The 13881-nt window shown below is 36.6% G+C and overlaps 2 protein-coding genes across 6 annotated transcripts; both read right to left on the minus strand.

Annotated features, from left to right (window-relative positions):
* Positions 1 to 819: 819 nt before the first annotated feature.
* Positions 820 to 6908, minus strand: LOC117432077 (nuclear receptor-interacting protein 3-like). The gene is made up of 7 exons (XM_034053525.3): positions 6599 to 6908; positions 4354 to 4536; positions 3824 to 3906; positions 3331 to 3470; positions 2578 to 2630; positions 2394 to 2485; positions 820 to 2184 (listed from the first exon to the last, which is right to left on the minus strand). The coding sequence occupies exons 1-7, from the start codon at positions 6770 to 6772 to the stop codon at positions 2169 to 2171; spliced, it is 741 nt and encodes a 246-aa protein (XP_033909416.1). The 5' UTR covers positions 6773 to 6908; the 3' UTR covers positions 820 to 2168.
* Positions 6909 to 7720: 812 nt separating this feature from the next.
* On the minus strand, positions 7721 to 13616 carry LOC117432208 (forkhead box protein M1-like). 5 transcript variants are annotated; one of them, XM_059002330.1, is made up of 9 exons: positions 13519 to 13616; positions 12218 to 12603; positions 12024 to 12130; positions 11227 to 11400; positions 10459 to 10557; positions 10140 to 10205; positions 9883 to 9919; positions 9442 to 9611; positions 7721 to 8703 (listed from the first exon to the last, which is right to left on the minus strand). In XM_059002330.1, the coding sequence occupies exons 2-9, from the start codon at positions 12246 to 12248 to the stop codon at positions 7972 to 7974; spliced, it is 1416 nt and encodes a 471-aa protein (XP_058858313.1). In that variant the 5' UTR covers positions 12249 to 12603; positions 13519 to 13616; the 3' UTR covers positions 7721 to 7971. The 5 variants fall into 5 exon arrangements, with proteins under 5 accessions (XP_058858313.1, XP_033909672.3, XP_058858310.1 ...); XM_034053781.3 differs by having other exon boundaries at positions 10459 to 10587; positions 13519 to 13613; XM_059002327.1 differs by having other exon boundaries at positions 10459 to 10587; positions 13524 to 13612.
* Positions 13617 to 13881: the final 265 nt, after the last annotated feature.

A 13881-nucleotide genomic window follows, 5' to 3' on the forward strand; every position in this document is an offset into this window, starting at 1 on the left:
GAGTCCGTTTCCAAGGCGGTCAATATTCCAGATTGTACAATCTCAGTATGTGCAATGTTTACTTTCATCCAATGACACTTTCCCATTACAGCACATAAAACGCCAGCAGGATCAATGCAATTAAACAAAAACATATTTTACCCCAGAGTGATCAGAATCAATAAAGGATGCACAAAGTGGATGTTATAATTTATTCAGATTGTATTGATCCCTTACCCACATTGATTTTAATAACATTTTCCTTGTTGCACAACATGGGAGGAATTGGTTCTGAATACACTAATAATGCACTACTGCAATTACAAAATGCAAGAGGCACTCTCAGCTGGTGATCATTAGATCTAAATAGTGTGCACTGCCTTTGATTCCTTTGGGTTGTGCAAGCCTGTCCTAATTAGATAAAGGTATTGACAACCGTGCTATAATTAAAGTAAAAACACAGTTACACCATTCATTACAGGTAATCCTAGACTTTGCTTAGAATGAGTCTAATAGCACAGGGTTGTTGAATTCCTGGATAGATAAAAGGGACCATGACAGCAAGGCTTGAGATGAAAAAAAATACTAAGAATGTTCATCTAAAGGCTCTGGCCTACACCAAAGATTTCTATACTGTATATCTAGTTTGGGAAAATAAGCAGCTTTTTTTATTCTACAGGGTTTTACAGATTTAATATCTGTAGCCTACAGTTGCAAGGCATTCATTCAGGAAACTCATTCAGAAAACAAATTAAATCAGATCCCCCATGACTTCTATTAAAAAGCATTTTGCTCTCTGGGATTTTCTTGAAATGATCATACTTCAATGATGAAACCACGCAGATCTAAACATTTATTTTATTTCAAATATACAGGCTCCTTATAACAGTATAGAACAGTAATGATAATCATACTGCTTTCATTTAAATAGAAAGTTAAAAACTAGGCAGCTACGTACAAAGATCAAAGACCCAAGTTACTGCTGATCTAACTGAAAAAATATTCACCTATTATCACAGATGTAAAAAATATTTGTAAACGGACCTTCGATTGCACTTTGGTTCATACAGAAACAACTACTTTTGTTATAACAACATATCTACATTTGTATTACCACAAGTCTGTAACATAAGGTAGGCAGTTCACAAAAAAAAATGGATTGATATTTAAGCTAATACAAAGTGCCACTTGCGCAAATGCTACTAAAATACAGCACCTAATACTCAAGTAAAGAGCAGTCTCTAAACAATAAAAATGACAGGCACTAGTTGGAAAGGTTGAGCTGGTATTATTTTTAAGACATCAAACGGAATCTGTTGAAGAACAGCTAAAAAGGTGACTGCAGCATAAATACTACATAGCAGTGAAATTGTTTCTACATTATGCTCACAAATTACATTTCAAATGTTGTACTCTTCTACTTTATTGGCATTTTGTATTATTATTTTTTTTACACTCCATATCCTTGTCTACAACAATGTTGGTTCTGAATAATCTCTACAAGACATAGCAAAACATAGAGCACGGATGGAATTCCAGCTATCTATAAAATAAGACAGAGGTAATTAACACAGGTCTGTAGTGCTAAGTGGTCATAATCTGGAAATGGTGTCAATTAAACTTGGGTTTGCAAATGTGTAATTGTTTTCATTTAATTTTTATTCTGATCAAATTAACAGCAACCTTTAATGTAGGTGTTTAAACCACATATAATCTGCAAAGTTGTTACATGTCAAAGCCAATTTAGCTAGTATGATTGATACCGTATATATAGTCTTACCTTAAAATGTATGAACATATTTTTAAAACTGCTAGAAGCAGCATAACCATTGACAAATGTACAGTTTAAGCACACTAAACTGGGCAAGAAAGAGTTTATCTGACATTGTCATTATTAAATGTTGTGCATTTCTGTAGCTCATTGGTACCTACGTTCTTCAAATTGCTACTGTATGTAAATGCTATGACCACTTTATGTGATGTCATTATGGCAAATTGAGGAGTTAACCTGCCATAGATCAGAACTGGGCTCGTCAGGTCAAGGAGGCAGCCGGCCATTTCGTGCCCTGGTTGTGCAAAATCTAATTAAGTTCCCATGTACAGGTAGTTAACACTAGCTGTCAAATTTACAAGAATTGGGCAGCCACGGGTAACGTATGCTATCTAACTTGCTGAGGAGATTAGATCCTTCACACTTCAGGAGAGCTGAATTGTGGAGAGAAGAAATAAAATATTTTTAATGACACTCTTCACAGCATGCTGATGTCCCGATAAGGGACCAATACGGAAATGATCCAACTTTAAATGTAACATTTAAAGTTTGAGAACCTCTAAGCAAAAGCGTCCAACATGTTTTTGTAGTATTAATATTATAAAATGGTAAGAGATATCAGCTCTCCCATTATAAAACGTACCTTTCATTTTCACTTTTACTAGAAGAAAACGGAACTTGCTCCCTTTCCGCTGTGCCCAGAACTAGGTGTTGCTTGTTCGTGTCTATTACACACTGAAATGAAAAAAAAAAAAAAAACAATCACGCTTACTGAAAGAAGGACTTATTTACCTGAAATTATTTTGAGAGCAAGGACATTGCCTTACCTTCAGGGATCGCAATGTTCTAAACCCCAGAGACATACATTCAAAATCATTCTCTGAAAAAGAAACCATTGCGAACTTAAGCACATAATTGGAGACAGAAGCAGCCTGAAGCAGGGAATGAAGTAGACTGAAGCAGTGAAAGGTGACAAACTCCATTTTGTGAAGATTGTAATACAGCATTAGCATGTACTACCAAGATGGCGGAGCCACCTCCCAGGACTTTAACATCTTAAACACAGCAGCAGCACAGGGAGTCTTCTAAATGTTGGAAGGTATGCCAAGGTAATCGAATAGGGTTACCATTACATTGATAGGGTTGTATGGCAGGCATGCCAGCATATCATGGACAGATAAGTGTTATTATTGCCCTTAATAACTGATGGGTCAGGGAATGGTTTGAATACTATAGCAGGGAATTCATTTACCCCCTTTGGCTTGCCTCAATCCAATTGAGGCCCTTCTACTGGATAAACAATACAGACACCACCAGACGTGATGATCTCAAGCTACAGTTAGAGTTACAGTTAGAATAAAAAATGCATAGGATATGTAAGCATGGAATATGAATATGGTTTGGGGTAAACATAGGATATGAATATTTGTAGTCTGGTTCTGCAAAATGCCATTATAGTTGGATACAAAAATGTATTCAATTGATAATATTAATTTTAAAAAAGTCTCAAGAAAGCAAGATCAAACCAATGAGTTACAAACATTTGTTCCTAAGTGTGGTATTATTTGAAGAAAACTTACCCACAACAACTGCTGAGCAGTCCACCTTTATCTGCCCAATCATGAGAGGGAGCGTTTCAATCTGACCCACTGGTTTTATGTTATGTGGGAAAGGGAGAGTCTCTGTTTCAGTCTCATTTATCTTGACAAGTTCCTTCAGACTGCAGTAAATAAGAAAGATTGTAGCAAACAAAATGATACATAACATTCTAACACAGAAACATGGGTTTGGATTAAAACCACTACTTTTAGGCTGGTTTCAACGGCCTTACCCAAGGTACGATTTTTCGGACCTTACTTAATATAACTTAATATAAGGTAACTTCAGGCAGTCCAAGATTAGTGCTAACCTCGGTCTGTGAAACCAGCCATATTGGGCCCTTGATATTGTATCTAAAATATAAATGTAACAGTGTTAGCAAAATTTGTTTTAGATGTATATACTAAAAGCTCTAGTTCACCATAGAGCAAGAAAAAGGAAAATGGATATGATAGAATTCTTTGTGATGCATACCCAAATCTATCCAGGCAGGCTGTAGTAATGAGGTTGAATCGGCAGCCTGTGTCAATTACAATTTTGATCTCCTTTCCAGCACACTGCAGGTGAAAGAGTGGCAAGTGAATCAGATCAGTGCACAGGAGAACGATGTTTAGAACAATACACACATTGCCAAGCGCTTCATGGTAGCTCTATCAATTTTAAAACAGTGCATGTATTAAGTTAAACATTTGAAATACAGCCACATTGGAATACATCAATAGCTGTAATGCAGTCATGATTTAGTAAGCCTTCGGTATGGATTTCAAATCCCTGGGTTTGCCCAACTAGGTAAATTAAGCAAGGTAAGGGTTGCTGTTTGTGTGGATGGTAACCTCCAAGCAGCTTCAAAACTACGGATAACCTCCTTGGTTTAATTATGTAGGAAAATGAGTGACGACATCAACATGTATTTAATTAATAAATAAAAACATTGATTGGGTCACTCTGCACACTGACCCATAATGTTATTTCCTTTTTGTTCAATTTTTGCAAACTGCCATTACCTTACAGCACACACATATAAGGTCTTCTTCCTCGCTTGTTGTTAGGCTCTGCTCTCTGTCCTGATGAAACCCATAGCTTTGCACTGAGATACCGTTATTCGGGATTCTTGTTCCACAATTGTTTCCTCGAAACTTGGACAAATTCGTTTCCAGTAACCGCCTCTGCAGAATGTTATGTGGTTGCTATAAAAAGAAAAAAGCACACTGTACCATTCAAGTGGTTTGTGATACTAAACTAGCAGCCATTGCTATCGGTATCCTGGTTTTCACTTCAAGCAAGTGTAAGGATGGATATGCAGGGATGGAAATAAGACTCCCATTGCATAGCAGCTTGATCCATTCCTGGTTTTACTATGAATAAGACACACCTGAGCTTGTTACCTGTACGCTGTGACTAATCAAGCTCGTAATAAAACCTGGAATGGGTGAAACTGCTATGCATTAGGTGTCATATTTCCATCACTGATATGGTGTAAGGTAATTCCCTTTTCAAGGTGCTTTAAAGTGAGTATGGAGTTTTCCATCCCCTACTGTGCTACCAATGCTGCCTGCTGTGTAATTAATGCCAAGCAGCTCAATTCATAGGATGAGTGATACTTCCTCTTCCACGGCTGTAAATATACATTTAGAGCAATCGGTATCATGAAAAAGTGAACCTCTGTATATCAACCTTGAGTGGTATGTAAAAAGTGTGACATGATGTTCAATAATTTGTGGTAAAGAAGTGTCTTCATTTTTAACCCATTAGGTACCAAAAAATGGTTTATTTGAGAAAATCAGAATGCAAGCTGTAATTTGATACATCATGTTTAGACTTCACTTTTGCGGTTAACAAAATTAGAGTAAGTTATTATAACAATACAGTCAAGGAGAACATTTAAATAACAAGGAGATGCCAGTCTCGAGGTATCTGAAATGATAACAATATATAAGTATAAAAAACTAGAATGTGCATCTCATAAAACTGATATAATATTTGTTTTTGTTTGAATATGAATATGTTTCTAGCTAAACATTTCAAATGCCATAAATACATACCATATGGGATCTATATTGTTTAAATGATCAGATTTATAAACGAACCCTTTTATTTGCACTGTATTACCCAGAATTCAGTCGCTGTACCCTGCAGTGAATCACAATGTTTCTGCATTCTGCCCAACTACCAAAAAAAAAAAAAAGAATTTGCCACCCCCACTGCCCTCCCTCTTAAATGGGCTTGTTTTGAAAAGCAGTGCCGCTTTTTTGTTGTTTTCCTTCTCGTGAGACACTGCTTCTGCCCTTTGCTTGTGTGACAGGCAGCAGATACACCCACACACTCCCCAGGGACACACGCGTCAGCTCAGGGGCTCCGAGTACTGGTAACCCTTTCCAACCTGCTTACTGCTTTAGGTAAGCTCCTTCTCTCCAATTCTTCAACAGCGGGCCTGCCCACGACACACAAACAAGGAACGAAGAATAGAATATAATCTGTGCCGGTGAAACATCAACACTGGGTTTCCAGTAAATACATTCAAATTACAATGCATTCTTTAAAAATCAAGCTTCACCCTCATTAAAGATTTCTCATTTATTATATTTTCTCCCTTTGTATGAACACCGCACAAATCCTTCAAATTCAACAAACTACCTAAACTTACTTGCCTAATACTAGTTAAGGACAATTAATACCTAAAAGCTCCCAGCTCCCAAACAGGAATATAGCAAAATAGCAAATTATATATCCTGTGCTGTGTGCTAGACGCACATGCATCAGTAAAATAAGATAACAATTTCTACTGCCATTGCATTAGGATAAAAAACAAACAACAAAAAAAAAAACCTGACAAACAAAATTTGTTGTTGGAAATAATTATTATTATTTTATATTCCACCTGCCTAAAAATAATGTATTTATAGTCATCGAGGCAACAGGTAACATGGGAGTCAGTAACCAAGGCTTTCCTGCGTAATAAGACAGGATTCCATTGTTGGACATTTCTCTGCTGAGTTCAGCATGATTTGCAACGCTAAAGCACTGCGCTGCTTGATCCCACTGTGTTCTTCAGTATTCACCCTCAAACGGAGATTTCAAAAAGCACATATTTTAATAAAAACACTTTAAAGGGTTGCTTTATCGTGATCGCACATTTTGTTACATGAATACATTATCTAACATATCTGCTCATTTGTTGTTGAAAAACAAAAAAATAATAATGTGACCATTATTTTTAGCAAGCCGCAATAGCCACAAATACAAACTTACGGTTTCCTTGGAGGTGCCCAGTTTCTTCAGTCCATCTAAAGGAAGCAAATCTGCAGAATCCTTGTGCATAAACTGGACTGCCTGCTTCATTCTCCGCTGCTGCCGGAGAGAAGCCGCCTCTCGCATTTCCATCTCCTTTCTACTGCCTTCTGTGAGGAGCCCTGAATAAAACATCTCCAAACGATGCTACGTGTCTATACCACTCGAAGCTACCAGCTTAGCAGAAATGAGAACACTCCAGACTGCAGCCTTTTTATATACTCCGATTGAAACAAACGCTCTGACGTTTGAAAATGCCAACTGCACACTGACCGCGAGGATGCGCCAGAGGCGATAATAACGAGACTGCTAGGAGTCTAGGACTGACAAAAGAGAGTCATCGGGAGTGAATATGAAACATAAAGCAGTTTACAGCAACAGCAAGACCGCTCTTGTTTTGCAGACTGTTTTTACACGTTATATAGGGTTCATATTCAGGTTCTATTACTGTATGTGCCTGCCATGCATAGTCTGTTCAAGCAGAGATGCAACATACCCTGGACAGACAAAGTTTCAATAAGTAGTCACATGTAATTCCCAATTTTTAACACAGGTTTCTAATTAAAGACAAGCCTGTGCTTTGCTATAGACTGCAGCAAATTACCCACCACGAAAGCACATATCTGAGCACAGGAACACTAGCCTGGAGATTCTGTACTGCACATCCAGCTGAAACAAATCCTCTGTTAATAAACACTATACCAAATGGCTATGAAAGAAAAGATTTTGGCCATAATAAATACATTTAAAACATCTTTAAAAGGTTTTTGGTGAGTGCATATATATATATATATATATATTACACACATATACACACACACAGTTTCATTTTTATTATTTTAGATCCTCAAAAGCCTGGAGAAAGTGTGTTCTCAGAATACAGGCAGTGTGCTGCAGTAATGAGATGCTTTGACATTTATGTAGGCCAAATATGCAGGACAGTTTTCAAGGGCTACAGTATTAACAGTTTCTATGCATTAGCTTACATATGTAAACATACAGTACATAGCTTGAAGTTCATTTTAAGAGATCCAGAAATACTGTATACCTATATTTAACAACACACACACACACCATGTCCAATTTATTTTTTGCCAAGTTGAATATTTATTTCCCCCCAAGCAAACATATCTTCACATAAATACATATACATTATTAGAATATATATTTTTTTACAGTATGTCCTTTGCAAGCCATTTAGAGTGAAGACCTGCTACACACTGAATCATAATAATGACATGGATTCAATAAACAAACAAACATGTTTCTCCAAAATGATTTTGTTTACATATTAGAAATGCATACTGAACATCATCTCTTGATCCACAATACTGTCAATTATTTTCTGCAGTAAAAGCAGACCAGCTAACGTTGGCTAAGTCAGTTCCCTCTCCAATATCTGGGAGGGTAAAATAGGAAAAGACTCTTGGCAAGCTCTCATTCTGTTGGTCAAATCCTGATCCCTCTGAAAGTCTGGCACTTTTAATCGGAGTAAAACCAAGGCAACTGAACTCTGTCAAACCTTTCCCACTATTGTTATAGTCAAGGCTGGTCTTCACATTGTCACCAAGGGCTGACAATCCGAGACTTGTATATAAACTCCCTGCACCTGGAGATTTAAATAAACTACCATCCAATAAACTGTCCACAGATTTGGGAGGCGTCAGCCCGGTCTTCCACGAGGAAAGAATCCCACTTGGGGAAAGACAGTGAGATCCCCCGTATGGAGTCGACGTGGCCAGGCCCACCAGATTCTTTTTTGTAGGGGTTTTAAAGGGAGATGAAGTACATTTCTCACAGTTTGTCTTCTGTCCTAATGAGATGTCTTTATCAATTTCTAAGCCAGAGTCAGTGGACAGAACAACATTCTCCTGCAACTGCAAGTGAGGCTCTGCTAGCGTCTGGTGTTTCTGTTTCCGTTTCTGATGATGCCTGGGCTGATTAGATTGTTTCCATCGTTTAGCTATAATGGACTCGGGTGCAGCTGCAGTCTCATTTGAAGAGGCTTGTGTACTACACTCTCTGGAAGAATACATTCCAGGAACTGAGTTCCTTGATACAGGAAGCTGGAAAAAAGAAGAACAAACAAAAGTACTTTAACAACAACAACAACAACAATAATAATAATAACCCTCATGCACTCCTGGCCATTTAATGTTGAGTATATTCAGTTAACGCAAGAGTACAGGAGCTACAGAAAAAAAAAGGAACCTGCTTACACTTAGAAAACTGCTCAACAGCCAGGAAGGAAAACAATTACTTAAAAGCAAATTAGCAGCATTATGGTAATTGCTGAAAAATATTAAATCTGCAAGGTCCAAAATGAATGAGATATAAACCCTATGGAATGTACTAGTGCATCCGGTATCTAATTGGCACATTTAGAGAACAGGGGTAAAAAAAACTGTTCTCTAAATTACCAATCCAATCTTGTATGGGGGAACAGAATTCAATATCTTTTAGTACACCAAAGTCACAAAACATACCATGACCTTTAAATAGACAACAGTTGCCATATAAATCATTCAGACCAAGATGGTGTACTAAACCACTAAATTAACACTGCTATTTTAAAAGCCAATAATAAACCTTACAGATCGCCTCAGCCAATCAGGTACTGAGTAAAGCAATCTTTATCCCATCTGCGCTGGGCGTTAATTCTAAAATCGTTTAGCTCACATTCCACTTAATATATTAGCGAGTACCGTCTACTGCTCATCTGTCTGTACCAGTCAGAGGGCAACAGAACTCTGTATATTCCATTTTCAAGCTTCTGAGAAATATAAACATGTGTAGTACATTACCTTTGGAGCGATTACTCTCTTCCTCTTGCAAGCTTGAGTGATGGGTGCAGTAGGCAGTGGTACAGAAGATGGCTCACACATTACAGAAGGGGTTATGAAAATTGGAACAGGAATGAGGCGCGGAGCGATCCCTCGGGGAAGTAAGGCTTGCATTTTCTTTACAGAGCCAACTTATAAAACAAACAATGGATTTGTTTAGATATATTTACTGTAGATATACACACACACAGAAACCCTTGTTGATTACCCCACTTAGACCCTTTGCTTACAAATTGGTAGCCTGGTCATATATTTGAAATGTGCAAGGTGTCTGTAGAGCAGAACTGGAGGTGGGGCATTTCTTGCCCTAGTCAGATGCCTTACTCACTAATTATATTGGTATCCTTGAATCATCCTCTTGAGACCCCAGACACACTAACAGAACGTTTACAGTAAGATTACCTTTATTCTGCGGTGACACGATAGTAACTCCATTATTCTAGAATACAAAAAGTGAAACAGCATTTTTGCATCTTAAACAGGAGTGATATAAGGAGCTTGTTTATCATGCAAGTCATAACGCTTCACCATTCTAGTTTAACTACTGAAAATGCAAAATTCAAGCCTATTATTGCAGTTCTCGCTAGTTCCAGCACAGTCAATACCTTCAACTAATTAATTTTAACACAATTCATAAAACATCAAATACTAAATCTTACCACATTAATCATCATGGGGAGGGCAGGGACATAGTTTAATTGGCCACTTAGCACCTGACCTAGACACTAAAAAGAGAATAGATAGATTATGAAAAAAATGCAAACCATACACATTACCAAAATTAAGGTTAACGTGGATACTGTGCATGTGGCCTAATGGTGGCTTCTTCATTATATTGAGAACATTATACAAGTTAACTCATTAAGAGGATCTGACAAAGATATAGATTATATATATCATCATTATTACTGTTCTACTGTGAATGCATTGTATAAGTATAGTTATACAAGTGCTGAAAGATCTAGCATTCACACTTACATTTTGCTCATGAGATGTGCAGCTTTTGGTTTCAGGGTTGGATTTAATGGTCCAGTAGGCAGTTCTGCTATTTCTGTCTGTCTGTCTTACAAAGATGTCCTGCATAGAAAGGCTGTGTCGGATTGAGTTCTATCAAAAACAAACGTGGGTCAAAAAACAGAATACTGTAGTATTAAAAAAAAAAAAAAAGAGAGAGAACAGCAGCAGGTACTTAAAGCCTCCTTGGATCATTTCCTCTGTACAATTTGAATTAAGTGAATAGGCTTTTCTTTTTTGCAAGCTTACTGTCTGTGATTGTACATGCACTTCAAAAAAAAAAAAAAAAAAAACCTATATTAAGCATTTCTCACAAAACAATTCTATAAATTCTATAATTCAAAACAAGTCTATAAAACAAGAATACTTGTTTAACCCATTAAAGGCCAAATGTTTTTTCAACAGATTTTGAATAGAAACCCTGATTCCTCCAAAGAAAATGTTATTGTTTCCACTTTCTGAGGTGGTGTCTGGGTCAGACCAATGGTCTTTAAAATATTCCTTTATATTGAGGTAATATAAATATTTGACTACGGCTAACCAATTGCAAATCTACTTTTACACTAAGCAATGCAAGAATAAAAAGGAAAGATGAAGAAGTTGAAAAGGTTAGGTTAAAAAAATGTATTAAAAAATAAAAATAGCTAACTTGTGATAGCAATATTAGGCAAATCAATAATTCAATTCCAAAATTTGATACAAAGTATTCCATCCTCCTATCAATATGTTTACCTTCCACCCAGGGTTGGCATCATATTTGTAGTATGGAAAATGCTCTTCTACCCAGGCATAGATCTGCTGAAGTGGCAACTGTTTTTCTGGGATACTGTTGATGGCAAGTTTGATCAATTCTGAATAGGAATATGGTGGACGCTTAGTTGAGGGAGATCTTGGAGGCTTCACAATCTAAAGCAAACCAGCACATTTTATGTATTATTCTTGCCATGTTCTATTCATAAGGGGTATGTATATTTTATTTAAAAACAGATTATGTAAAACATGCTACTGTAGCTATATTCAGAATCATATTAAGAATAGGCAGAGTAGACTTGGATTAAGATCTGACAGTAACCCCCTTGAATAATACATAAGTATTGAATTGAATTGTTTTAAATAGCCACACAATAGAAAAGCAATAATAACTAGAGTTGCTAGCAACTATAAAGGCTTCCAAGCAGTTATCGTGAAATTTAAGCGCATTGGTTAGCGCACTATGTACAAAATTTCACAGCTTGTTTGTGCGGAAAAATAATAATAATAATAATAATAATAATAATAAAACACAGCAATAACAATAGGCTTCCCCAGCCTTTGGCTTGGAAGCCTAATAATTTGAAAAGGAAAACTGGTGTACCAAAAGGTGCAAAATCAAAAGGAAGTTTCAGACTACAAATCCTCCTTCAGCTGGATGGAAAAAGTATATATACACAAGTAAAACCATGCTCTTCAACTGCATGCATGTACTGTATATATAACTGTTCCTTAATATACTATGACCTCTGTTCACTTGCTGTTGTTACATTACTCACCTTCGTCTTTGTGACCTTCTTTCCTTTATGTTGAGCTATGCTGTTACAAGAAAACCTTCCCAGCCAATTAATATTAGTCAGGCTGTTATCCAACTGCAGGGCATTCTCTGCAAAACCAAGCATTTTTACATGCAATACATTAAGAGAGATGCTAAAAGCCAGTAAAAGGACAGGTTAAGTGCTGTGTAACTTACCATCGTGGTCTTCATTTTCTTGGTTTTCCATAGTATCAGCGATGGTTTTACTAAGTTGTATACACCCCTACATGAGTTACCAATTTGAGATGACTGTGTAGAAGTGAAATGATTTTGGAATATTAGTCTGGACAAATTATTTTTGCATTCACAATGACTGTAGAGGTTTCAGGTGGCCAGTCAAGGTCCACGTGGGTATATATTGTCTTTAATGTTTGTTAGCAATGCAACAGATGTACACACCAATGGCATTAAACATTTTAGAAAATGCCTGGGTGAATGTTATTCAAATCCTACATATGTTGAAAATTAATACTATTAATAGAAAATAATATGTATTTGCTATCCTCTCCAGAGGTGTCGTCTTCTTGGCGTGTTCAACGAATCTGTTAAAAAAAATAATAATAATAATAATAAAAAAATTGCTATAAATAAAACATTTCAAAATATAAAAAGATTAAAGAAGCTATACACTCTGCATCATTTAAATACAATTTTTAATGCAAAACAGTCTGCATTTATATTGGTATTTAAAATACTACAAAATATATATATATATTGTAGCCTACTGTACTGTGGTTATTCGAAATCAGTTATTCATGGGCATTTGGCCCTACAAGAAGATGCTCGAAATAGTTGCTTGTTAGATGTTAGCGCCGAAAGTTTCACTTAGTGTATGAGATGGGGAAAACAATCCGTTTTAATTATCATAGGGTGCCTTGTTATGACAATAACATGCGTTCCAAACAAATCACCTTTGTTACAGCTAAATGTGGAAGTAAACAAACCAACGGAAGACGATCGTCACTATCAACAAAGTCAAGGTGTCCTTTTGTAGATAAGGCCTGGAAGCCGTGCGTACCTCACCTGAAATTACTAATTTAATTCGAATTCTTAAATAATATTTCAAATAACGAAGTGCGACACTGTTGACACACGTGTTGTGCAATAATCCTGTGCACTTTAGAACAGTAGTATTTTGCGCTAGTAAATATCATTACCAAGCCTAATTATTTGTAAATAAGGCACGTACTACTTGCTTAACAATAAACTATTTAAGGTCCATTGAGTTAACTCAACTAATTTTGGTCTGAAAATGATTTCCTGTCTACGCAGAAACAACACACGTATATAGATGCTTGCGTAGTATTGAGTAAAGTCGAATCTACGTAATCAAATGCTGCTTAAGTAATCACACATGTTCACATTGGAAAAGCTGTACAAATCAAATTTTGCGCTTCATACAACCGCTAATATTTCCCGACAAAAAGAAAAAGAAAGAATTCATTTTAAAAACTCACCCCACCTTTGTGTTTTTTTTTTTGTTTGTTCTTACAACAACCGTTTTTGAAATATGAGTCTATAATTCTGCCAGCCAATCATGGCCTAGATTTAAATCTCGCGATAGATGAACCGGCAAAGTTTCCGCAACATTAACAATCCGTTAGCGCCTCACAGTGGTCGGGAATGGGATGGTCTTCTGCAGGTTTGCGGTTTTTTATTTGTGCGGTTAATATTACATTCACATTTTGTGTTCAACATGTAATTTATACAATGTAATGATGGGAAAGCAACCTTGCAAATTTACCGTCGTGAACTTTGAAAGGGTATGCAATGTCTTCTGTCCAGCAATACAAAAGGAAGTTACAGAACTTTATAGAGGA

Source organism: Acipenser ruthenus, chromosome 27 (assembly GCF_902713425.1).
Source record: "Acipenser ruthenus chromosome 27, fAciRut3.2 maternal haplotype, whole genome shotgun sequence".
NCBI classification, from domain to species: Eukaryota; Metazoa; Chordata; class Actinopteri; order Acipenseriformes; family Acipenseridae; genus Acipenser; species Acipenser ruthenus.